This window comes from Phascolarctos cinereus, unplaced genomic scaffold, assembly GCF_003287225.1.
Source record: "Phascolarctos cinereus isolate Bilbo 61053 unplaced genomic scaffold, phaCin_HiC Scaffold_726;HRSCAF=1367, whole genome shotgun sequence".
Taxonomy (NCBI): domain Eukaryota; kingdom Metazoa; phylum Chordata; class Mammalia; order Diprotodontia; family Phascolarctidae; genus Phascolarctos; species Phascolarctos cinereus.
This window is the reverse complement of record NW_027556098.1, coordinates 112377755-112405730: the sequence shown is the minus strand read 5'-3', so window position 1 is coordinate 112405730 and position 27976 is coordinate 112377755. Positions and strand designations below refer to the sequence as shown.

Below are 27976 nucleotides of genomic sequence, written 5' to 3'. Positions count from 1 at the left end.
ATGGAATGGTGAAGAAAGCCCTAATGGTTCCTTTAGCCTCACCAGTTAAGCATGCAACCAGCCTCATGGAGCATAATCTTTAAAATAAGAGATTCTAGCCTTTTTTTTCCCCTGAAGATATGCTTGAGATCAGCAAGGTTTCAGAAAGGGGGGAAAGTTAGTAGAATAGAATAATCCTGAAGTTAATTAGAAGCCTGTCAGGGTGACAGCAAGTCTTATGAGGGAGGTGACACTACTGGCTTTACTTTAATAACTTTTTTTAATTCTTTTGAGTGGGGTGGAATGGGTGAGACATGGCATATTCAAATCAAGTTGGAGATCAAACTGGTAAAGCTTTGCATTCTGTAGGTAGAGTATAACTCTGCTGGTTAAGGGCCCAAAGAAGACAGATTAAATTACAAGAAATTAGCTCTTCATAATTATTAACTTTTTTTACATTTAATTTTTTCCTCAATTACATGAAACAAAAAAATTTTAACATTGATTTTTTAAAAATTTTGAGTTCCACATTCTCTCCTTGCCCTTGAGAAGGCGAGCAATTTGATATAGATTATACGTGTGCAGTCATGCAAAAACATTTCCATATTAGCCATATTGTAAAAGGAAACACAGACCCATAAACCCCCAAGAATAACAAAGTTTAAAAAAAAAAGTATGTTTCAATCTGCATTCGAGACTCCATCAGTTCTTTCTGTGGAGGTGGATAGCATTTTTCATCATCAGTCTTTTAGAATTATCTTGCATCACTGTATTGGTGTGAAAGCCAAGTCATTCACAGTTGATCATTGTCATTACTTCACTTTGTATCAGTCCATATATATCTTCCTAGGTTTTTCTAAAACCTATCCTGCTCATCATTTCTCATAGCACAATAGTATTCCATTATTATCATATAGCACAACTTGTCCAACCATTCCATAATCGATGGGCATCTGTTCAATTTCCAGTTCTTTGCCACACAAATAGAGTTGCTATAATATTTTTGTACAAAAAAGTCCTTTTCCTTTTTCTTTGATCTCTTTGGGATATAGACCTAGTAGTGGTAATCCTGTATCAAAGGGTATGCATGATTTTCTAGCCCTTTGGGCATAGTTCTTTCTAAATTGCTCTCCAGAATGGTCAGATCAGTTCACAATTCTACCAACAATGTTTTAGCTTGCCTATTTTTCCCACATCCTCTCCAACATTTGTCATTTTCCTTTTCTGTCATCAATCTGGTAGGTGTGAGGTGGTACCTCAAAGTTATTGTAATTTGTACTTCTCTAATCAATAATGATTTATAGCATTTTTAGATGATTATAGCTTTGATTTCTTCTTCTGAAAACTGCCTGTTCATTATTAACTTTTAATAATCCATGTTATGTGGAAGGAAGAAATTAGACTTCTCAGAGCTATGCCAGGGATGTTAGAAGTACTTTGTAATTGCCCCTCCCTCCCCACTGCTCAGAAAGTACATTGCACTGAAAGAATAGGACTGGAATCCCCTATGGATTCCCCAAAGCAGGAATCAAGGTATATAGAGCTAGGTATTCTCATCATTATAGACCCCAAGCATATACATAAGCTCTAGGGAGAAAAGCCATAGTATCCACAGCCCATTTGGCTGATTATTTTGGCCTGTTTGGTACTCACCAGTTCCTTTATGAAAAATCAAGTTATATCTGTAGTTTATTGGATTATTTGATGTAGTGAAAATAGCGCTAACCAGGAGAACATTGTGCATAGTAACAGCAACATTGTGTGATGATCAGGACTTGGCTCTTCTCAACAATACAGTGATGTAAGACATTTCCAAAGGTCTCATGATGGAAAATGCTATCCACATCCAGAGAAAGAACACAAATCAAAGCATACTATTTTCACTTTTTTATGTTGTTTTTTGGGGTTTTTTAATTTCTCATGGTTTTTCCCTTTTGTTTTGATTCTTCTTTCACAACATGACTAATGTGGAAATATGTTTAACATGATTGCATATGTATGATCTGTATCAGATTGCATGCTGTCTTGGGGGAAAGGAAAAAGGGAGGGAGAAAAATTTGGAGCTCAAAATCTTATAAAAAATGGATATTGAAAACTATCATTACATGTAATTGGAAAAAATAAAATGCTATTTACCAAAAAAAAAAAAAATTGGGGGAAAAAAAAAGAAAATAGCACCAGAGTAGGAATCAGGAAACATGGGTTCTTGCCATACCTGCCTCTAACTAGTTGGGCAAGTTGTCTAACCTCCTCTGATATCAGTTTCCTCATCTATTAAATTAGGTGGTTGAGCTAAAAAAAAATCTCTTCTAGTTCTAACATTTTGTGATTTTAAGATACATTTTGGTTTTTTTGGTAAGAATGGAGCTTGGGCTGAGCTGAAAATTATCCTCCATTCATTCCTGAATATTGCAGTCCAGATGTATTGATCATTTCTGCCCTACAACTTTTAAAAGATTGCATTTCTTCAGGGATACAAAGTATAATAGGTTTTTGTTTCAGGACTCTTAAGAAAAAAAAAATTCTATAGGAATTTAAGTAATTATGACTTGTTATAATGAAATAAACACTTTGAATACCAACAGAAACCATATGATCATCTCAATAGATGCAGAAAAAGCTTTTGACAAAATACAACACCCATTCCTATTAAAAACACTAGAAAGCATAGGTATAAATGCAATCTTCCTTAAAATAATAAATAGCATCTATCTAAAACCTTCAGCAAGCATTGTGTGATAGTAACAGCAATATTGTGTGATGATCAGGACTTGGCTCTTCTCAACAATACAGTGTAATATGTAATGGGGACAGGCTAGAAGCATTTCCAGTAAGATCAGGGGTGAAACAAGGATGAACATTATCACCACTGTTAATTAATATCGTACTGGAAGCGTTAGCTTTAGCAATAAGAGAAGAAAAAGAAATTGAAGGTATTAGAATAGGCAAAAAAGAAACAAAGCTATCACTCTTTGCAGATGATATGATGATATATTTAGAGAATCCTAGAGAATCAAGTGAAAAACTACTTGAAATAATAAACAACTTTAGCAGAGTTGCAGGCTATAAAATAAACCCACATAAATCATCACCATTTCTATATATTATCAACAAAGCCCGACAGCAAGAAATAGAAAGAGAAATTCCATTTAAACTTACTGTAGACATTATAAAATACTTGGGAGTCTACCTGCCGAAACAAACCTAGGAACTCCATGAACACAATTACAAAACACTTTTCACACAAATAAAGTCAGATCAGAAAGAATTTGACTTTACAATATTTCTACCTAAGTAACTTGAAACAACTGTTTTCTGGAGTAGTTTTATATTGCCATTACTGCTCCTGTTTTAGTAGAGGCTGTGAGTGGGGCCCTCTAAATTGTAGGCGGATCCATTAAAATGCACCTTTTCAAAACTCCCTTGGGAATAGTTGTATCCAGTTAGCTTATTTCTGTTCTTCTGAGATGCCAAGTAAATATAGAAATGAACAACATGATGAAGTAGTGGGTTTTCATTTCAAGAGGTATGATTAATGAGTTGAATATACATTCTTAAGGTAAATTTGGATTAATGTTGACTGCAAGGTTGGTTCAAACTTACTGGAAAGGGAAAAATGAATTTTCTTTTGCAGAATTTTTTCATTTTGGAAGGGATACAAGTATAACCTCCTTAATTATATGATAACCAAACATACAGAATTTTTTTATCTCTGATTTTATAATCTGGGAACAGACATGGCATATAATTTAAATTTGCTTTACTGGAATTTTGAAACCCTATTTTATTCATTTCATTCCAGACAAGAGAAATGGCATTAACCCTGACTGTAATAATCTAATGTAAAAGTTTAACCAATATAATTTAGTTACCAGAGCAAAGATACCAGAAATGCTCAGAAAGGGGGAAAATCTGTGTAACAAATTTTTCTTATAAAGCTTTCATTTCTAAGATATATAAGGAACTAATTCAAATATGCAACTGAGATCTATACCCCAATAAATAAATGGTCAGGAGTTTTCAAAGGAGGAAAAACAAGCTATTAATAATCATGGGAAAATGCTATAAATCACTGGTAATTAAAGAAAAGCAAATCAAAGCAACTTTGAAGATCTACCTCATACCTATAAGACTGGCACTGATGACAAAAAAGGAAAATGACAAATGTTGGAAGGGCTTTGGGGAGACAGGTACAGTAGTGCCCTTTTAATGAAGCTGTGAATTGGTGTTGCCGTTCTGAAAAGCAAATTAAAACTAACCCCAGAAAGTTAACAAACTGCACATATCCTTTGACCCAGCTACTTAAACCACCATTAAGCTTTTATCCCAATGTAATCAAAGAAAGAGAAGCAATATCTACATGTATAAAAATATGTAAAGCATCTCTTTTCTTAGTGACCAAAAACTGGAAACTGAGGGAGAATGTTGGAGAATGGCTAAACCAATTATGGTATATGAATGTAATGTAATATTATTGTGCCATAAGAAGTACTGAAATGGACATGGCTAATGTGGGGGACTTGTTTTGCCAGATTTTCCTTCCTTCTTTACTCCCTCTCTTCCTTCCTTCCATCATTCCTTCCTTCTTTTTTTTTTCTCTTTGTGGGAAGGAGGAGGACAAGAGGGACAGATTAATTTTTTAAAGTGCTTCTTAACTGAGAAAATTAAAATAAAAGCTAAAAAAATGTATAAACTGATTGATGTAAGTGAAGAGAACAAGAAAACAGTAAACAATGACTACAATAATGTGGAGCAGTTTCTAGAGCCAGAGGTTCCTAGATTTCAAAAGGGGTCCATGAACTTGGATGGGAAAAAAGTATATCTTTATTTTACTACCATTGGTTTCCTTTGGAAATCTATGTGTTTTATTTTATACATTTAAAAACATGCTGAGAAGAATCCAGAGGTTTCACCAGTTTGCCAGAAGAGTCTGTGACACAGAAGAGGTTAAGAACCCTCAGGTTAGAGGGACAACAGATTAATTGAAGGTGTGAGGTTTTTTTTTCTCCCCTCATAAGGGTAATTGTGTCAGTGATTCAAGGTAGAGAAGAAAGAGTCAGTGGCAGAGAGTTTGAAAAAATAATTCTGAAGATGGGTTAGATAATAACATCCATGAAGAGATCAGCTTTGGAAAGAGAAGGGCCAACTCTTCCCCTGAGACTTCAGGGAAAAATGAGATTTGCACCAGACAAACTTTGAGGTAGAAAGGAGCAGGGAAAACAATCTGGGCACAAAGCCAAATGTATCCAGCTGAGGGTTAATAGGCAAGAGTAAATTGAGAAGAATTTCCCACCCCAGTGGGCATTGAAATACTGTCAGGGAAGCATAACAAATAGCAGGGTAAGGAAAGTAGTTGAGAGAGATCAAAGCATTCATCAGTAGTGATGGCTGCCATCCACTTCTACTACCCCATCACTGATATGGTGCTTCCTTTTCTCCATCTGTCCCACAAAAGGATTCTGACTTTACCTGTTCCTGAAAAGGGCACATGAAGTGTTATTCAGCAGACACAATTCCTAGACTTAATGTATTTAGAGAACACTTGCAACATCCTGTGTTCTTTATTAGAGTATCAAATTTCCTTTAGTAAATTAGTTTCTTTTCAAGATTACAAAAAAAAATTGGCTTAAAATGGAACAAAGAAATCATATGATTATATTCAATAGATGTAGAAAACACTTTTGACAAAATACAACACTCATATAAAAAAACTGCAACACTCATTCCTATTAAAAACACTTGAAAGCATAGGTATAAATGGATTTTTCCTTAAACAATAAGAAGCATCTACCTAAAACCATCAGCAAGCTTTATTTGTAATGGGGATAAGCTAAAAGCCTTTTCAATAACATCAGGAGTGAAACAAGGATGCCCATTCTCACCAATATTATTCAATAATGTATTAGAAATTCTAACAATAAGAGAAGAAAAAGAAATTGAAGGAATCAAAATAGGCAATGAGCTAATATCTCTTTTTGCAGGTGATATGATGATATACTTGGAAAATCCTAGAGATTCAACTAAAAAGCTAGTTGAAATAATTTTAGCAAAGTAGTATGTTATGAAATAAACCTACATATATCATCAGCGTCTCTATATATAACCAACAAAACCCTGTAAGAAGAGATACCACCTTTAAAATAACCTTAGCATAAAATACCTGCAAGTATACCTGCCAAAACAAACCCAGGAACTACATGAACATAATTATAAAATACTTTTTAGACAAATAAAGTTAGATTAAATAATTGGAGAAATATTAATTGTTAATGGGTGGGCAGAGCCAATATAATAAGAATTACAGTTCTACCTAAATTAATTCAATGCCATCCCAACTAAATTACTAAAAATTATTTTATTTAGGTAGAAAAAAGTAGCAAAATTCATTTGGAAGAACAAAAAAATATAAAAGGAATTAATGAAAAAAATGTAAAGGAAGGAAGTTTGGAAGTATATTATATTATAAGGTACTAATTATCAAAACAATCTGGTACTGGCTAAGGAATAGAAAGGTGGATCAGTGGAGCAGAGTAGCAATAAAATAAACAGTAGTAAATGATTATAGTAGCCATGTGTTTAACAATTGTAAAGATTTAAGTTTTGGGGATAAGAATTCACAAGTAAAAATTGTTGAGAAAACAGTTGAGCAGAAATTGGGTATAGACCAATATCTTATACCATTTACCAAGATAAGGTTAAAATGGATACATGACCTAGATAGAAAGAGAGATACTACAAGAAAATATGGAAGAACATGGAACATATTACCTATCAGACTTACAGATAAGAGAAGAATTTATGAATAAACAAAAGAAAAAGAGCATTGTGAGATGTCAAATGGATAATTTTAATTACATAAAATTAAAAAGCTTTTCTACAAATAAAACTAATGTATCTAAGACTTGAAGGAAAGCAGAAAATTGAGAAAAAAATTTTATAAGCAGTTTCTCAGATAAAGATCTCATAACTCAAATATATAGAGAATTTTGTTGAAGTTACAAGAATATAAGTCATTTCACCATTGATAAAAGGTCAAAAGCATAAGAATAGGCAGTTTTTTGATGAAGAAATCAAAGCTTTCTATGGTCATATGAAAAAATGTTCTAAATCATTGATTAGAGAAATACAAAATTAAAACAACTCTGATATATCATCTCAAACCTATCAGATTGACTAAAATGATAGAAAGGGAAAATGACAAATGTTGGAGAGGATGTGGAAAAATTTGGATACTAATATACTGTTGGAACTGTGAACTGATTGAATCATTTTGGAGAGCAGTCTGGAATTATGCCCAAAGAATTATAAAACTATGTATACCCTTTGACCCAGCAGTAGTACTATTAAGTCTGTTTCTCAAGTTAATCAGGGAAGAAGGAAAAGAACCTATGTGTTGCAAAATATTTATAGTAGCTCACTTTGTGGTGGTAAAGAACTGGAAATTGAGGGGACGCCCATCAGTTGGAGAATGGCTAAACAAGTTGTGGCATATAATTGTGTTGGGATACTGTAAGAAATGATGAGCAGGTTGATTTTGAAAAACATAGAAAGACTTACATGAAATAATGAAGAGCGAAATGAGCTACACCAAAAGAACATTGTATACATTAGCAGCAATATTGTTCAAAGAATAACTGTGAATGTCTAAGTTATCCTGAATATTATAAATACTCAGATCAGCTACAAAGAACCTAGGAAGAAAAATGCTGTCACCTCCAGAGAAATAACTGTGTCAAATGGTGGCCTTCTCTCGTGTGGGGTGGAGAGGAAGGGAAGGAGACAGTTTGGAACTTAAAGTGTAACCTCAAAAAATTAAATTTTTAAAAATGGGACAAACATCCCATCTATTTACTGCTAATTTGGTGTTTAATAAAAATTTAAGAGTCTTAGCAAGTGAGAAGGTCCTTAATAACCACAGAACTTTAAACTGAAGATGTTGAAGTGCCTCTTTTCACTTGGTGAACAGCCCATCGGTGTGCTGCACTGTTCCAAAAATTTCTGTAGGATCTTTAATGACCATAAATTTCAAGTCCTCTAAGACCTGTCTTCCATAAAAAGAATATGTCTTTTTATGTTTTATATTACTTCTTACCACATTGTGTTTTTAGGCTAGCAATGACTTTGAAGAAGGTGCCATTTACTGTGTCAACAGCAGGCTTTCTCTTAGGAATTGAATTACTCACTTGTGAAATCTGATATAATCTTATAGTTCAGTGTTAGCACTGAAAGGCACTATTTAGTCATGTCATTTAAAGTCTGTTCAAGACAGGAAGTATTTATGGAGCATCTAACTACTGTGTGCCTAGAATTTGCTGTGGAAGTTTCAGTGCAAGCATGTGATGTGGTCCTGTCTTCAAAGGACTTATACTTATACCCCATTGCATATAGTTGGAGGATTGGAGGGGAGGTGTACATAAAACCACTTGAGAATTATATAAGGTGCTATCTAATAAAGTACTAACTTGAATATCATAAAATCTTAGTTATCTAGAACTCATAGTCAAGGAGTTGTTCTGAATGGTCAGATCAGCTAGATAACTAAGAGATAACAAGTACCAATACTTTTCCAATGTTGTAACCATTTAAGATGTAAACTTTACTCATGTGTATGTTTTCCTGTCTTCATAAACAGAGGATAATAAATCTACTTTAACCTTTCATTGGTAGCACAGAGTTATCACAATGACCATCAATTGTTATACTGTAATACAGTAATAATAATGTATTGTATTTACATAGCTGTTAATAAATTTACAAAGCACTTTCATTTGTGTGTGTTATTTAATTTCACAGAATCATAGGCCTTTAGATTTGGAGGTCATCTGTTTCACTCCAGTCATTAAAACCATATTTGAACGCCTTCAGCAGCAAAACTAGCACTAATAATATAGCTAGCATTTATATAGTGATTTAAAGTTTACCAAGTACCTTATAAATCTTTAATTCATTTGATTCTCACAACAACTCTGTGAGGTTGGTGTTATTATTACCCCTATTTTACAGATGAAGAAACTGAAAATTAGAGAAGTTAAATGACTTGTTAAAGGTCACACCGCTTATATGTGTCTGAGGTGGGACTTAAAAAAATACTTTTAAAAAGTATTCTGAGGTGGGAATCTTTCTCACAGGACTTTGCCTCACAAAGTACCACCAATCTATTTTCCCATGACTTCTTCCTATTGATCACACTTCAGCACCAAGCAGAAGAAGTGTAGCTTTCACCATGATTTCTGATCCATCCACCCTACATTTTACCCCAGGCCATCACCCCTGCATTGACTATATTCTCCACACTTCCCCATCTCCGGGGCTTGAGTGAACCAATTCCTACCTACGCTATTCTCTGCACTCTAATCCCTTATCTTCTTGTCCCAAACCCCAACTAAAGATAATTTTCGACAAGACTTAATGGGACTATATGTTATTTTAAAAAAAATTTTATTTTAATTTATGGAATAAAACAAGCATTTCCTTAACATAGCATATTTTTTTAAAAAGATGGCTACACATGAAACTGTGAATCTGTCATGTACAACTTGCTATTCTTTTTAAATAGATAATAGTTATCATGTAAATTTTTTCCTTCTTTTTTTCCCTTCCCTTCCCCCCTGAGACACAAATATGTATGTATATGTAAAATCATTCTATGCATACTTTTATTTCTCTGGATGCAGATAGGGGCTATATATACATATCATTGATAGCAGTCTTCAAGTATTTGAAGAAATGTCATGTAGGAGAGGGATTATACCTGTCCTGCTTGGCCCCAGTGCATAGAACTGGGGACAGTATTGAGACCTGCAGAAAGGTCATCCAAAGGTGGGATGGTCTACCCCTGGAAGCAGTGGCTCCCAATCACTGGAGGTCTAAAAGTGAAGGCTGGGTGTCTGTTTGATCAGGGATGTTGTAGATTCCTGCTCAGGGCTTGCACTCAGTGAACTCTGAGGCCCTTTTAAGATCTGATGTTTTGAATTTCCCAGAGAGGTTAGGTTGCCAGGTAGCTGAGTTCTGGAAAGATGAAGTTGACTATCTCATCAAATACTAAAGGATGGTATATAATATAAACCTTAAATTTTTGAACTTAGTGTGCCCATAAATGAATTTATTACCTTTCCCTCAACACCTGCTGCCCTTCTGACTTCCATCTTCTGTCACTAACACCACCAAATCACTCCTTTCTGTCTCCCAGAACTTTTAACCTGGGTGTTCTTCAAGGTTCTGTCTTCACCCTTCTTTCTATACATTCTGTCTCTTGGCAATCTGTTCACTTGCATAGCTTCAGCTATCACCTCTGTGATCCTTTATCTCCAGTCCTGAGATACGTGGTGGGAGAACTGAATTCCAGATCCTATTATCTATGTTTGAAACCTGGATTTTTTTTTTTGTAATAAGGAAATTTACTCACAATGGAGTGGTGGTTCTATAGGGTATAACTAGGAAGAAGCATAAATCACAGGACTATGTAGAGAGGCAGCTGGGTATAGTAGAGCCATAAGACCTGGGTTATAGTCTTAGTTCCACCATTTATTAGTGGTAGAACCTTGGTCACGTCACTTAATCTTGTCTTTATCCAGTTTTCCTAATTTGCAAAAGGGAGGTAATGACACTTGCCCTGCCTACCTCATAGGTCTGTTATAAGCATCAAATGCAATGGTATATCTGAAAATGCTTAGTAACCATAAGGTGTTATATACATGTAAGTCATTATTTAGTAGTTACTGTAGTTCCTTATTTGACTTACCAGGTTCATGACTATAAGGAAGGAACACCAGAAGAAAAGACCTTCTATATTGAATTGTGGGATGTTGGAGGGTCAGTGGGCGGTGCCAGCAGCGTGAAAAGCACACGAGCAGTGTTCTTCAACTCCGTAAATGGTAAAGTATTTGGTTTTTTCACTCCCCAAGTATGAATGAGACGCCTACCCAGTATGCACTGGAAATAGAGATCATCTGACGTGGAACGCCAAGTGACTTTAGAGGGTCATATCCATTCAGTTCATCAAATGGTTAGTGTGGTTGGTTTGAACTTGAAACTTAAGGACCAGCACAGTTTTGTGGATCTTGAATTTCCCTACATGTGTTATAGCATCAAACTATTTATTTTGCCTTAATACTTCCATCTTTTGTTGTCGTCATTTAGTTTCAGTCGTGTTCGATTCTTCGTGACCCCATTTGGGGTTTTCTTGGCAAAGATACTGCAGTGATTTGCTATTCCTTCTTCAGCTCATTTTACAGATGAGGAAACTAAAGCAAAAAGGTTAAGTGTCTTGTCCAGAGTCACACGACTAGTAAGTGTCTGAGGTCAGATTTGAACTCAGGTCTTCCTGATTCCGGGCCCAGCACTCTATCCACTGTGCCACCTAGCTACCCTCACTTCCATCTGTATCGTTCTCATTACTATAACTTGAGATTAAAATGAGATTTAATTCCTTTTTTTAAATACATTTTTATTGATAACTTTTTTACACTACCAAAACTTCTTCTAGTTTTCTACCCCCTCTAAGAGTTCTGTGCCATATAACAGGTTTTTTTTTTAAGAAAAAGGTAAAAGAGGGGAAAACATAAGCAAAAATGATTGATACATTGAAAACCTCTACGACATGGGCGGTGTACCACACCTGTGGATCTACCATCTCTGCAGAGGAGTGAGGTGGAGGTGCCATGAAGTTTGATTCTTTAAAAAAAAAAAATAATAAAAGGCAGAAACTTTCCTGTGACCCTTCTAAGGTTTCATCTCATATCACTCTTCCCTTTCACTGCCAAACTTATTGAAAAAGTTTGTTGTTGTTGTTTTTGGTTTTTTATTCCACATCTGTTGCCTCTAAATCCTCACCACTCATTCCCTCTTCAGTTTCCATCCTATTTCAGTCTTGTTTCTATCCTCACCATTCTCACAATCCCACAGTAATCTCTAAAGTCAATGATGAATTCCTGATTGCCAAATCTGAAGGCTTTTTTTTTCCCCACCAAGGGCTTTATTTTTCCTTTACCCCTCTGTAGCATTTGGCACTGTTGACCACTGTAGACCTTCCTTATGTATTTTTCCCCCTCCTGGGCTTCAGAAAGACCTTACTTTAGTGGTTCTCCTTTAGTGAGACCTCACCAGTTCCTGCTCTGACACCTTCGCTACATCTCCACTCTTTCCTATTCATACCCTTTGGTGTGGCTGTGGCAGATAACTGAGCCCCAGACCCATACTTCCAACTGCTTATAGAATAGTTCTACCTAGATGTGTCTTTCCCAGCAGTACTTTGAACCCAACATTTGAGCTTCTGATCTTTCCTCAAAAACCTACTGCTCCTGTATTTTTTTTGTCAGTAAACTGTCATTCACCCAACCTCTTGTGCTTGAAACTTTATTATCCTTGACTCTTCCCTGTCCTTCACATGATATATTTAATTAGTTAGAAAGTCCTGTGATTCTAACTCTACAGAATCCCTTGAATCTCTCCTTTCTTCTCCATTCCCATTGTTGTGATCTTCTTCCTTCCAGTCTTGGAATTCACCCTCCAATTCATCTCTAATACCATTGCCTCATTAATTTTCCTTATGCATAGATCTGTTTGTGTCATTCATTCCTCTCTTAAAACCCTTCCGCGGGCCTCTGTTGTCTTCTGAATAAAGTTCAGTTTAAACCGACCACTGTACACAATGTGGCCTACTCTACCTTTCCAACTTTATCTGTTCCCCTTTACGTACTTCGTGCTTCCTACATAGGCACACTGCACTACTGGCTGTCAGTACACACCCCACACTTTTGTGACTTGGTTAATGCTGTTCCCGGTGCCTGGACTATCTTTTCTTCTCCTTCTCTAAGCAACCAAGCCCTGTCTTCTTGTGATGGTTGAATTCCTGTATGTCCTTTAAAGTGCAGCTCCGATGCTGCCTTCTTCATGTATATTTCCCTGATTCATCCAGTCAATAATGATCTCTTCCTCCTCAAGTTTCTCATAGTCCTGCGTACCTCACTTGCCTTTACTGTCTATTTTGTAATATGTAATATTTATGTATGTCTTCCTTACATATGTTGTCAGTTCCATAAGGGCAGGAATTCTGTCTTATCTAAAATTGGTCTTTTTCCCAGGACCTAACACAGTGCTCTGCACACATTATTAGATATTTTGTTGTTGTTTATTTAATTTAATGGGAGCCAAAGGTACCCTGAAGCCAAATTGCAGTTAATGACACAGGTTTGCTGACCGAAGAGTCCTTCGCTGACCTGTAGTGACCCAAGTGTCTCTGGTTTTCCAGAAGGTTTATAGCTCTTTGTTAGAATATATAGCTCTTTATAGACTGTGCCATACCTACATTCAAGTAGCATTTGTCAAGCATCTGCTGCTTGTATAGACTTAGAGAAAAATGCTGTAAGGGGTACCAAAAAAAAAGTAAAGGACAGTACTTGCCCTTTTAAGAACTTATGTAAGAATATAGGAATTACCATATTGGGTACCCCATGACCCACCAATCCTAGCCTCTGACAAGTGGCACGGCCAATTGGAGGCATTAAACTTACATGGATCCACTATAAAAACAACAAGGTAGCATATATTTTGTGAATGATCATGGTATAGAGACATGTAGTAGAACTATTGAGAAAAGATAAAATAAAACAATAACCAAAGGATAAGCTTCTTAGAAGAGGTGAATCTTAGGGGCAGCTAGGTGATGCAGTGGACAAACCTCTGGCCTTGGAGTCAGGAGGACCTGAGTTCAAATCCAGCCTCAGACATTTGACACTAACTAGCTGTGTAAGTCACTTAACCCTAATGGCCTCAGCAAAAAAAAAAAAAAGAAAAGAAGAGGTGAATCTTACCCCATGCTCCGCAGGGAGTGATGAGCTTGGGTTTTGTCAGATAATTATACAGTTATCCCTTTCGCATTGTGGGGCAAAGGGGCCCGGCACCCCTGCAATCTGGAAACTCTGTGTAAAACTTTTTGGCCCTCCCTTCATACCACAGAAGAAGTCTGAATTTTTTCTTTTTCTTTTTTGAGATGTTTACAGTATCATACTGTAAAATTTGAGTTCATGGTATACAATGCTATATACTTTATGCATTTCTAAGTTTCTAAACTTTTTCTGTATCTTCTGTTGGTCTTCACTTGTTGTCTGCAGCTGCCGTAAAACTCCCAAAAGATTCCCAAATTTTTATGGCAGCTCACAGTATATTGAAACCACAATGGGGAAAGTCATGATGTGGAAGGGATAACTAATGAATCCTCACCTGTGACATTAGTGTGACCTGACAATAGGGACACTTGGATATCTGCCTTGTCATCAGCCATTTGTTAGATATCCATTATGGGCACTGCATGTGAGTAACTTCCTCCAGTGTTGCAGGCCACACCTTCTTTGTAGCACACAAGTGAGGAAGCTGCCTGGGGCACTGAGAGTTACTTGTCCAGGGTCATACAAGTAGTATATGTCAAAGGGGAGATTCACACTCAGGTCTTTCTGACTATTCACTCTATGCACTACTCCTTGCTGCCTTTCCTTGCTCATAGTAGGGGCTTAATAAATGTTTGAATTAAATTGAATACTAAGACCCACATTCAAATACTAAAAAAACTTTACAGATTTCTCATTAGGAAAGCATATGATCCTGGTTTCAAAAAAGAAACCTGTCTGGATATGCGAATCTGTCTTTTTCTCTTATATTTTTGCAGATGAAAGTCAGAGTAGTTCCTTGATTTCTTTTTATTTATTACTTTTGTATACCTTTTATCCCCCTAGTAAAAAGCAAGTTCCCTAAGTTCAAGGACAATTTGATTTTTTTTTTGTCTTTGATCATACTTTGTATCTAGGAGGTACTTAAGTTTATTAAATTGAGTTATTTTTGTCCATTTTAATCTTTAATCTTAGTTATCAGAAAAGTCCCTTAATACCTTTTTTCTTATTCTTTTGTTGTGTTTTTGGCATATTTCCCCAAATGCATTCACTTGTTCTTCTCATTCAAATCTGTTTTTCAGCTCCAGATTCACAAAAAAGCAGTAGCACGTATCTTTAGTTTGCTGTAATGAGATTCAGCAGTGATCTGCAGGCCTGCCCTAGACAAACAACATATAAACAAATGGTTTAGAAGATCAGAAAGGGGCAGAAAATTCTGCCCTCCCATTTGGAATTGATGGTACCACTATGTCTGGAGGGTGTGAGATTTTTCAGTTTTTATTCACTTCTGGATTATGGGCAAAAGTGGTAAAGCTGAGAGTTGAGGTGTGACCTACTGGCATCCTGCCAACTTGCTGTACTCTCTCATGTCATTTTTCAGTCCCTCAAAAACAATTAGGCTAGACCATTGAATTTATAATGAGCAATAGCTGTTTCCTATGAATTATCATCTCACCTATAGCCACTAGTTATCAGTGATCTTTTTTCTTTCCCTGTCTTACTGGAAAAAAACAGAAAACAAAAACTCTGCCAGTTTTTTAAGGACCTTGATGGATTCTACTTTTTCACTAATTCTACTTTTGCATATTCCTTAGCTTCATTAGTCCTACATTGTGAATTTTTCATATTTTTCTCACAAATTTATTAATATTTATACTTCTTAGATTTTTTTCTTAACCCTGTGTATACCTTTTGCTCTTTTAAATTCAACTCTGAACTACAGTATTACTGTAGAATATGTCAGTTCTAAATGTAAGAAGTTTTAAGAATGGACTTTTTTTTTGAACTAATTTGATTCAAGTTAAATGTACTATATCTTATAAACTAAAGAATAACATTCTCTTCTCTATCTTTATCCCTTCTGCCCCTTTTCTCCCTTGGCAGCTTGCAAGCAGCTTAGCTGTTAGTATCCGAAGACATTGGCCCTACTCTCTACTCCATTGCTTTACTAACTGACCATTGCCAAGTCATGACCATGAGCTTTAGTTTCCCTGTCTGTTAAATGAGCATAATAGTACTTATCCTAACTCCCACATAGGCTTGTTGTGAGGAACATGCCCTGTAAACCATGTAAATGTGAACTGTTATTTTTCTTATAAACCAATATCAGATTAATAAGGTTTTGCTTTATGATGTCACTTTTAAAAAAATTATTGTAGTATTAGTACTACCTGTGTATAGCATAGTGCTGTAAATACCTAGTACCTAAATACTCAATAAATGCCCTTTGGGTATAAATTCTTGGTTTCAGCCTTTTCTAGTTCTCTTTAATGGTGAGGTGGTCACTGCAGCTATTGAGTGTCATTACCTCAGCCTTCACAGATCAGTGAAGCTCAGACATTGAGTCTGGTGGAGCATGAATTTTCCAGTGGAAGCTGAGATGGCTTTGAAGTCCAACCCCCAGAGACTATCAAAGGGGAAGTAGTCAGAAAATGAGCAGTAGGGGAAAATAAGTTAATCTAGTTACTTAAGAAAGTTTTTCAAAGAGTTTAAAACACTTTTTTTATGAAGGAACCTTTTCTTAGTTTAGAATTTTATTAAATTCTTTAATAACAGGATTTGTTCTGTGAAGTTTGGATTCAGTCAAAAGGCCTCAGCCAAGGACCTAGAAAGCCACATGTGGCCTTGAGGCTGCAGGTTCCCCACCTCTGGTTTAGCATGTTGAATCAAATACTAGGATTCTCAACTCATGAGGCAGTTGCATATTTGAATTAGTGGAGTTTAGGAACAAAAGGAGCCGTGATGTTACTGGTAATTTTCTTCCTATTGCATTTTAGGCATTATTTTAGTCCATGACTTAACAAATAAGAAGTCATCTCAGAATTTGTATCGTTGGTCGTTGGAAGCTGTCAACAGAGATTTGGTCCCAAGTGGAGTCTTAGTTACCAATGGGTAAGTACGTAGTTTTTAGACGAGAAATTACTGGAACTTCAGGTTGTTATCTTCTTTACCTGTTGCATTCAAGTGTGAAGGTAACTTCAAGCATATTCTCTGCAAAAACATTTATACATTTGTTGTTTGAAGAACAAGGCTAATTTTTTAAGGCCTTGTTTTTTTATATATGAACATCTAAGGTTTATATGAAAATAAGAGATGTCACATGACCAACAAGATGGAGAACTAGATCCTCAAAACATCTCCCAGAATAGGAATTAGGTGCAAGAGATAATAAAGCAATTTCAGCTGTCTTCTGGTCTAGGACATCAGGAACCCCAACAAGGTAACAATCCACTGAATTAATAGCACAGAACTAACATGCTCACTCATCACCTGCCCCATTGCCCGCCACACTCTAACAGGGTTACAGAAGCTAACCCACAGACTTGCACCAGAACTCACTTCTGTCCTCTCCTCCCTCCTCCCAGTGCCACGGAAAGCCAGAAGGCAGAAGCTTGTTATGCTTGGGACTACAGTGTAGCAGCACCCTGTGCTGCAGTTATACTTAGCCAGAGAACTGAGGAATAGAGGGAATTAGAGCAGGACATGTATATGTGTGTGTATATGTGCAGCACTCCAGTAAGCTGTAGGGAGAAAGCCCAACACCCAGCTGAGGGCAGCTCTGTCACTCCAGATGTCATTTGAGGAAGACATTGAGTCTGGTAAAGCATGAATTTTCCAGTGGAAGCTGAGATGGCTTTGAGGTTCAGCCCCCAGAGACTATCAAAGGGGAAGTAGTCAGGAGATGAGCAGTAGGGGAAAATAAGGGGAAAAAAGACTGAAGTTACTGGAAATCTCAGGAGGAAGAACACTTGGTTAAAGACCTTGAGCATAAACAGATAAACCAACAGGGAAGGTGTTAATAACAGACACATGGTCTCCAGATCAGCTAAACAAGTCCAGAAATCTGTGACTAAATATTGTAAGACAAAAGAAAATGAATCAATTCCTGATGATACAGAAGAACTCATGGATTCTCAAGAGAGTGTGGAACCATAGCAGCAGTTCCTGAATGGTTTAAAAGAGAAATAGGAACTGTAAAAGCAGAATTTATGACTTGCATAGCAGAAATAATTGGCAGAGTAGAAGAATTTGAATCCAAGGTGGCAAGTCTCACCAAAAACAAAAGAAAGAATAACTTAACAGGAATGCAAATACATAGAAATGAAGGAGGACCTAGAAGAGTAAAAGAGTAAAAACCAATAATGTTAAACAAAAACACGCTCTCTATACAAGCAAAACAGGAAATGTATACATCTTAAGGATTACAAATAACGTGACAAGTCAAAAAATCTGAACATTACAAGAAAACTGCCTAGAACTTCTACACAGAGGGGGAAAGCACTAATCAAAAGAATCAGCAGATGACCAAAAAAAAAAAACCAAACCCATGCTTCAAACTCCAAGACAGGTAGTGTTGAAATTTAATAATTCCAATAACAAATTCTGCAAGCAACCAGGAGAAATGCCTTTAAATATAAAAGAAAGGAAATTTGAATAACAAGACTATTTTGCATGCACCATAAACTGCAAGAAGCAGTTTGTTCCAGAGAGCAAAAGATCTCAAGATGCAACCCGACATGATGTACCCTGCAAACCCAAGCATAACAAATAACGAAAAGAGATGGTTGTTCAGTAACAAGGAGGTATTTAGAGCCTTCCTAGAAATTAACCAGAACTGACCACATTATTTGCTTTGATGACAGATATGCCAGACAGGTAAACAAATACCACAACCAAGCACAACAACAGAAAAACCATTATGAGATTTCATTCTAAAAGTACACAAGGAGATAACAGTGAAAGCAAACAGAAGTGATGGTAGACACACAGACCTGAAATGTCATGGATTAATCACTACCCTGCCTACCAATCAGCGGTTGGTTTGTTTTTTTGTGGGACTGAATTACAGAATGCAAGGGTGCGTAAAAGGGGAGGAGGGAGGAAGAAGATAGAAGGAAGTGTGATGAAACCTAATCTAGGTAAAGGTTATTAGTCAAGAGAAAACAACTCCTGTCATCTCTCAGGAAGAAGACAGCCTAGAGGAGAATGAGCGAGGAAGCAAAATGGGAGATCAAAAAAAAAGGGGAAATTTTGTTTCAGTGGCAAAAGAAGATCTCATTGAAAAATACTCTGTATTCTGTAAATAAGAGTTAAACGACCAATGGTGGGACCTTTGGATGTACTCCAGGCACATGGGTATGATATCCAGGGATTTGGTGCTTAGAGAGAGCACTCAGCCTGCCTCAGGACAAGGAGAATCAGAGCTCTGGAAGCAATCCCCACTGGAGTGGGAGGGTGTGTACCTACAGAAAGTTCATGGCAAATGGCAAGGGGAAGGAAATTGCCATGGAGAGCAAAGGTTGATAATTAACTGCACACTCTGTAATATAGGAATATTCCTACCATTGGGCAATATCTTTTCTGCTACCTGTATGAATTGTTTTGTTTTGTTTTTTCTAAAAGTATACTAGGGAAAAAAATCTACAAGACCATAACATGGAAAATCTTTAAGAGAAGAAGTCAGAAATACATACTTTTGAAACTAACTCCATGGGAGTACAGAGATTAAAGAATGACTAAATAAGTATAAGGCCCATGAATCAAAGAATAAAAGTCTGGAAGAGACAGGGAAGATTAATAATAAAGAAAACAAGGGAAAGAAATGCTTTTTTAAGAAAAAGGCTCAGAAAATGAAATTTTAAAAATTAAATAACAAAACAAGTTGATGGAAAGGAAAGGGAATTTTACTTGACTACTTACCTGAAGGAGAAAAAGAGTGAAGAATTTAATAACTAGATAAAGGGAAGAAAGAAAAAAGGAACCAATAAGTCAAGCAAAACTCCAAAAGGGGGGGAAAGCTAACAAAAGGGAGCAGGGAGGGGTAAAGGTGGAATAGAGTTGCCTTAAAGTAGATTAAGCTGAAATGCCTAAAGAGACGTAGTGTTTTATTTACAAAGGAAGAGGAGAAAAAAAAATCCTAATTTTGGGAAAAAAAACCCACAAATAGAGGGAAATATCAACCTAAATCTCATAATCTTAAATGACAGATTTTAAAAATCTGATAAAATGAAAAAGTGATAGTTTAGATAAGGAAACAAAGCCCCACAATCTGTTGTTTTCTTACAAGAAACGTATTTTAACTGTATCAGATCAGGAGCCATCTTGGGGAGGGAGGAAGGGAAGGAGGGGGAGAAAAATTTTAAGCTCAAAAGCTTATGGAAGTGATTGTTGATAAATCAAAATAAATTAATTTTTTAAAAAATGTAACGCATTTTAAAAACAGAAATACACAAAAAAATAAAAGGATGAAAAAAATTTACTGTGCATCAGATGAATCCAAAAAAGCGTAAGTTGTACTTATTCTATCAGACAAGGTCAAAACAAATATTCACAACTTTAAAAGGGATAAATAAAGAAACTACATTATACTGGAAGGAACTGTAGTCAACAAATCAATATCAGCATTTAACACGTGCTCCAATTAACTAAATTCACAAAAGGAAATTACCTGAACTACAAGAAGACATAGATAGTGATACAGTAGTGGCTGGAGGCTTCAGTGTCTTGCACTCAGTTTTGGATGCATCTAAAAAAGAATAAACTGATGAGACAATATAAAATTGAACAAATTTTCCAGAGAAATAAGAGCTAAAAGACCAATGGTGTCTTCTAAGTGGTTCTGCTAAAGAATACACATAATCCTTAGCACCACATGGAGCTTTTACAAAAATTGACCATGTGTTAGGACACAGAAATAATACAAATAAAATGTGAAAAGGCAGAAATAGCAAACATCCTTTACAGACCACAAAGAAAAGACAGACACCCAAATGGAGACTTAATGAAATCCCAAATGGTGAGTGGATCAAAGAACAAAGCATAGAAACAGTAATTATGTGGAAAAAAGTTATAATGATGTAACAACATACCAAAATTTCTGAGATGCCGCTTAAGCAATCCTCGGGGAAGAAATCATATCCCTATAAAAATATATTAACAAAATAGAAAAAGGAGATTAATGAATTGAATATGCATTTAAAAATTAGAAAGGCAACAAATAAATTTAAAATAATCATAAGAGGATATTTTAAAAATTAGAAGAGAAATAGAAGAACTAGAAACAAAAAAAACCCACCTTTTGAAATGATAAAACTGAAATTGGTGAAACTTAAGCCAATTTGATTAAATAGAGACCAGAAAAGTAAATCAACAGAATAGCAAATGAGCAAGGTGAAACCACAGTGAAACCAGAAAAAATGAAAAGAATAATCAGAACATAGTATGCGCAGTTATATGGCAATAAAACTGAAAACACAAATTATGGAATTTCTTCAAAATGTAAAATACAAAGTCTAACAGAAGACTAAATACTCTCTGAGGAAAAGAAATAAGAGCTGGCTATAAAGGAACTGCTGAAGGAAAAATTCCTGGGCCTGGTGGAATCACAGCAGAATTCTATCAAACTTTTAATGAGCAATTAGTAACTATACTACACAAGTTATTTCTCAAAAATGAGAAAGAAAGCACTGTATAGAATTGCTTTTATGAGAAAAATAGAGTCCTAATATCTAAACCTGAGAAGAAGAATACGCAAGAGAACTATAGATAAATGTCACCAATGAATATTGATTCAGAAAAATTAAACAGAATCTGGTCATAGAGTTTACTATGAATCATTTAAAAAACCTTTCATGATGACTGAATTGGATTTATACCAGGGATGACTCAACACTAGGAAAATAATCTACGTAATTAATCCCATTAAAACAAACATCCAAAACCACATGATTATCTCAGTAGATGTGGAAAAAGACTTTGCCAAAGTGTTATGCTCCTTTATGCTAAAAACTTTATAAAATAGTTCATATAAAAGAAGAGATGAAACTATCTTAATTTGTTGATGATACCATGGTTTACTTAGAATATCTTGGGAATCAGAGACTGAGACAGTTAAAAACCCCATCAGCATTGCAGACTACAAAATAAGCCCTCAAAAATCGACAGCTTTTTTATATAATGATAACAGAATCTAAGAGGCAGTAATAGAAAAGGAAATTCCATTTTAAGTAGCTACAAAATGTATAAAGTACCTGGGGATCACTTTAACAGAGCAGACAAAGTACCTGTGTGGATTCAGTTACAAAGTGCTCCTTAAAGAAATAATAAACAACTTAAGCAGCTGAAGGAACATTCAGTACTTACAGCAGGACTGTGCCAATATAGTAAAAATGACCATACCACTAAGGTAAATTTAGTCTTAGTGTTTACCAATCAAATTATGAAAGGAATTCTTAATAGAATCTAATATGATAAAAACAAAATTCATTTGGAAAAATTATCTCACGACTGGGCTTACGCAACAAGGAAGTCAAAGACACCAAAATCTAATCTATGCATAGCCAGATTATTTGTGGTAACAAAGTAGTGGAAACAAAGTGGGTGCTCATTGATTGGGGAATGGATAAAAATCTGTTATATGAACGTAATGGAATATTCTTCTACAGTTAAAACAAATGACAGATATGAAGGATTCAGAGAAACAAGGAGAGTTTTGTGAGAGAATTGTCTGGGAGAAGGAAATATGCAGAACTGAAAGATCCATATGCGTACACGTTGATTACAATATTGTAAATTTAAAAAATCACTAAAAAGAAGTTGAATTCTGAACAATTGAAAAAAAATGACAAAGGATCCAGAAAACAAATAATGAAACATACCTTCTCAGCTGAGGGACTACTGGGATAGAACATTGTGTACATAGTCATATATAGTCACTGTATAAAATGTTTTTCTTTGTCAAAAGGTGGGGTTCAGTCTAGTCCAGGAAAGGGTTTTTTGGGAGGGGGATGTCTTTTTCCCAGAGATGACTGATGGGGTGAGAAATAACATCAATAAGATATATTTTGAAAAAGTGAAACATGAGGTAGGGAAAAGGGGGCAAGGAAGAGCATCACTTGAAAGACTTCTTGAAGAAGATAATATTTTTGTCAAAAGGATTAATAGGAATTTTTCAGGTGTCAAGGAATGTAGCTGAGTCACTGTGAGTGCATTCCTACTTAGTTGTCAGTGTCCAGGAGATGTCAGTGAAAGTATAAGAGGGAGATGGGCTTATCGGAGATGATTTGTCATGGATGGAATTTTTGGTAGAGAGTAAATAAGAAGAATGTGTATGTGATATGGGGGAAATATGTGTCATGGACTAGAAAGGAAAAGGGAGACATTGAGGACAAACGCAACACTTCAGTGATTAATAAGGCAAATCACAGTTTCACACCTTGTCTCTCAAATCAGTGCTTATGTTGGAAGTAAGAGTAAAAGATCTCTAGCAGTAATTAGCTATGGTGTGATGAGAAGGATCTTAATGTTTTTAGAAGGTAGATTACAAACAGTAGAACTCATTGATATGTAAAGGCTGGCCAGTCATGAGGCTTTCAGATTTCTGAAAATTATTGTTTGGTATAATGTTTCAGTAAGTTTGGTTACCCCTGATTCAGATATTTTAAAAAAAGGGAGGGAGGGAGGGAGGAAGGAAAGAAGGAAGGAAGGAAGGAAGGAAGGAAGGAAGGAAGGAACGAAGGAACGAAGGAAGACTGAAGAAAAGGGGAAACTGTACTCAATTTAGCTTTATTGACTGGTTGATTGATTTACTGACACAAGCCAGCCTGAGTTGTATTGAAACTCCATTTCTGCTGACTTAGTTTTTGCTTGTAACATATTTTTTCAAATCCACACCTGGCTTATCTTTCATACATAGAAAGAACTTAGATAATGTGGTGCTCCATCTTCCTTTCCAACAAAATAAAACAACATTTATATCATTCTTTTGCCTTTGGATGAATTCAGTAAATAACCCTTTTGCAGACCCAAGGACACTGATGTTTTCTGATTATTTTGGGGGGGCTTGGATGTCAATACCAGTTTTTTTTCTAGTTACAAATTACCCCCTTTTTGTATTCAATGTGTTCCAGTTTTATAAGATCATAGATTTAGAACTAGAAGGGATCTTAGAAATAATCTGTTCTATCTCCCTCCGTTATATAAATGAGGAAACTGAAACTGAGACCCAGAGAAGCTTAGTGGCTTTTCCAGAGCTACAAAACAAGTAAGTGGCAGAGCTGGCGTTCGAACCCTGGCATTTTGGCTCCAATCCAGTTATATTGCACTCCTTTTTTCCTCCTCATTTGGGAAATCTATTTTTTTCTCCTTACCCAACCATGTAATCAGACACAGGTCATCTATATTTGATTTTCTATTCTTTGTCCTTTCTGTGTCTAGTTGTTTTCTTAGTATAATCTCCATTTTTAATAGGCATGCAGAAATAATGATGTGGAGACACATCCTCTCTCTTATCATCTGTCCGTTGTGCATTCCCAAATGAATCCCTGGTAGCTTGTCACTGTCTTCTATGGCACAGAGGTAGAGTAGCCATAATAGGTTCTTGGGTAGTCTTGGAAGCATAATGTGAATTTCCCATCTTGGTGCTATACTTCAAAACCCTTTAGCTTATACTTTCAAATATTAGGATGTCTCCAAGTAACTGAGAAAATACTCCAAAACCCAAATTCTGGGCATAATTCCTGGGTGAAATCTTCTTCTGAGTCAGCATTCAAGAATAATAATAATTAATAATAATTGTTATTATTATCATCAGTTATATAGTACTAAGCATGTGCCAGGCACTATGTAAGCATTTTGAAAATATTATCTCATTTGATCCTTACAACGGCTTTGAGAGGTAGGTGCTATTATTATCCCCATTTTACAGATGAGGGAATGGAGGCAAATAAAGATTAATTCAGCATACAGTTAGTATCTGAGGCTGGATTTGAACTCAGGTCTTCCTGATTCCAGGCCCAGGGGACTGTATCTACTACATCACCCAGCTGCCTAACAGTAAGCAAACGATAAGATGCTTGTCAATCATCCTGTTTTCACTGATTTGAGCACTTTGACTCTAAGTCATCTCTTGGGCCCACAAAAGTCTAGTAATCTGTATTTCTCAAGTTTTGTTTTACTCATTGGTCTGTGAGGTTCTACAGATACGTTTGTTTTAAATCATGTAGCCAAAAAGTTGGCTGCTTATTGAACTAATTTATATCATTGAATGCACTACATAATCACTTGAATGTATATGGGCAGCCTGGCAAAATCATGGCGGTTGGGGGAGGGTGGCAAAATAGTAAGGTGGTGGTTTTTTGTTCCAACTTTGATTCTAGACGACTAGATAAAATCAGGAAGTTTAAAGAGGCAGAAATGCACAAGTGTTCATAATCAAGATGCTGATGGTGAAACAAAACATTTATAAAACTAGTTCACATGCTAAATTCTAGAAGCTAAGATAATAGTGATCTCCAGTGTATTTACTTTGAATGATCTTGGTGTGCACTGTGTATTATGTTACTAATATCATAAAATCATCTCATGAATCTTTAAAAAGTATGAAGGCATTTACAAACAAAATGATGAAAATTTACAATTTAAACTCTTGAAATGGTAATGTAATTGTGGACAATCTGCTAGAGCCAGGCTGTATAGCACACAAATTATTTCCAATGATAAAAAACACTTGGCAGTTGGCTGGTGGTTGTTCTTCATTCTCGAGGACCAAAAGGACACCACCATGTTGGGGTTAAGTTACAGTGTGTCTGACTGTGGCTGATCAGACCAATACAAGCTCAGAAGGTTCTACCACAGGTTGGGCACAAATAATCCATGCAAACATTGGGATGGAGATGTTTCTAAATTCGCACATATTGTATTTCTTTTGAGCTACTGCAGTTCTTCTTTGCTCTTAGAGCACAGCACTTCTTTAATGAGGGCACGCCGTGCTGGGTGGTCCTTTGCCAGCATCTGCCATGTCACACAGTCAATTCCAATTCTCCAGGGAGACCTTGAGAGTTTCCTTGTATCACTTCTTTTGACCACCTTCTAAGCATCTTCCTTGTATGAGTTCTCCATAAAATAGTCTTTTAGGCATTCAAACAACGTGGCCAGCCCATCAGAGTTGCATTCTCTGCAGTAGACTTTGAATGCTTGGCAGTTAGCTTGAGAAAGGACCTCAGTGTCTGGTACCTTATCCTGCCAGGTGATCTTCAGAATCTTCCTAAGACAAGTCAAATGAAAGCTATTCAGTTTCCTGATGTGGAGCTGGTAGACTTATCCAGGTTTCACAGGTGTACAACAATGAGGTCAGCACAGCAGTTCTGTAGACCTTCAGTTTGGTACGCAGCCTAATACCTCTTCTCTCCCATGCTTTCCTTCGGAGCCTTCAAAACACCCCATACGGTTTATCAGCAAGATAGTTCATCCACCTCTAAGAGGTGACATTTAACTCCATCAAAAGTAAAGTACAAGTGAAGCTTAAAGAGATGCAGGATTCTTGACTCAGTAAGAATGCAGATGAAATTCAGCTTTACTCTGATAGTAACAATCCAGAACACTTTTATGATACCCTCTAGGCTATTTATGGTGCATCTAAAATATTCGGTGCTGGTGGAGCCACATTGATTAGTGATAAGGACTTGATCCTAGAGAGATGTGCTGAACACTTCCATAGTGTTCTCAACAGACAGTCATCATTCAATTTGTTTGCCTTAGGTTGAAGTCAGTCCCTTTCTAGCCAAATTTCTAACTTGGCAGTGGCAAACAAGGACATGCTCTTCATTAATTCTAAATTCTCTAATTTCTTAATTCTCCTTTTCCCACTTTATTTGAGAGCATCTCAAAGAAGCACTAGCATAGTAAAAGTCCTGTGACCTTGCCCACTAGCCTCACTACCGATTTGTTATCTAACCTCAGCTCAGGTCAGTGCTGTACTTTATTCTTCTATGATTGACTGTTACACCCCCTACTGCATACCTTCACTTCAACCTTCCTATACTTATACCTCCTTTCAGCAGAGATACACACACATACACACACACACACACGGCATTGGCCTGCTATACTGGAAAAATCTTAGAGACCATCCATGCTAAGTTTTCTCTTCTCCACTATTCCACACTTTTGCTCTAGTCTTTCTCCTCAACCACACTAGCTCTTCCACTTTTTGGACCCTTACCTGTCTCTTCCAGGAGCTTGTCCCTTAAATCAGTTTCTCTCTCCTTACCCACTAACTCCCTTCACCATTGACTTAAAAAATGCCAGAGTCCCTTCCACCCTTAAAAAAACTTCCACTTGAGCTCTTCACAGCAATGCAAGAATCTAAGACAACTCCAAAAGACTCACTATGGAAATTGCTATCCACATCCAGGGAAAGAAACATGGAGTGTGAATGCAGATGGAAGCATACTAGTTACTCTCCTTTTCCTTTGTTTTATTGTTTCTTTCTCATGGTTCCTGTCATTAGTTCTAATTGTTCTTTACATCATGACTAATGGGAAAAATATGCTTAATATGAAGGTATAAGTAGAGCCTATATCAGATTGCAGTCTGTCTTGGGACTGAGCGAGGAGTGGGAGGGGGAGAAAATTTAAAACTCAAAATCTTATGGAAGTGAATGTTGAAAACTAAAAATAAATAAATTAATTATCAAGGGGGAAAAAAACTTCTACTTGACTCTTAGGATACCATTGATCTCTCTCTCTCTCTCTCTCTCTCTCTCTCTCTCTCTCTCTCTCTCTCTCTCTCTCTTTTATAACCAAACTTTTAGAGAGGGCTGGTTACACTTACTGCCTCCATTTCCTCAGCTCTGACTCATCTCTCAGTCCCTTGCAGCCTGACTTTCTAGGCTCACCACCTCCCTGAAATTCTTCTCCACTTCCATAGCCACCACTCTACTTCAGGCCCTCATCACCTCTTATCTGAACTATTGCCATATTCTCCTAATTGATCCTCCTACCTCAAGTCTCTCTATTCCAGTCTATCTTCTATACATCTGCCAAGTTGCTATCCCTAAAGCACAGGTCTGACCGTGTCTCTCCCCTTCAAGGCCCTTCAGTGGCTCCCTAGTGCCTTAAATATAAAGAGTGATGTTTGGCATTTAAAGCCATTTGCAGTCTGACTGATTTCACATCTCTCTCCTATGCACTGTACATTCCAACAGACTGACTTATTGTTATTCACTGCACATAATATCCCAGCTCCAACTCATGCTTTTGCATAGACTGCTGTTAGTGCCTCTAGTACTCTTCTGCCTCACCACCACTGCTTAGAATCCTGAGCTTCCTTTAAGA

General features: G+C 36.4%; 1 protein-coding gene across 1 annotated transcript in view; it reads left to right on the top strand.

Annotated features, from left to right (window-relative positions):
* Nucleotides 1-27976, top strand: part of RABL3 (RAB, member of RAS oncogene family like 3) — a 58613-nt gene that overhangs the window by 13198 nt on the left and 17439 nt on the right. The window contains exons 3-4 of the mRNA XM_020985894.2: nt 10724-10853; nt 16640-16754. Of these exons, the coding sequence (XP_020841553.1) occupies nt 10724-10853; nt 16640-16754 (245 nt within the window). The remainder of the gene's footprint in view (nt 1-10723; nt 10854-16639; nt 16755-27976) is intronic.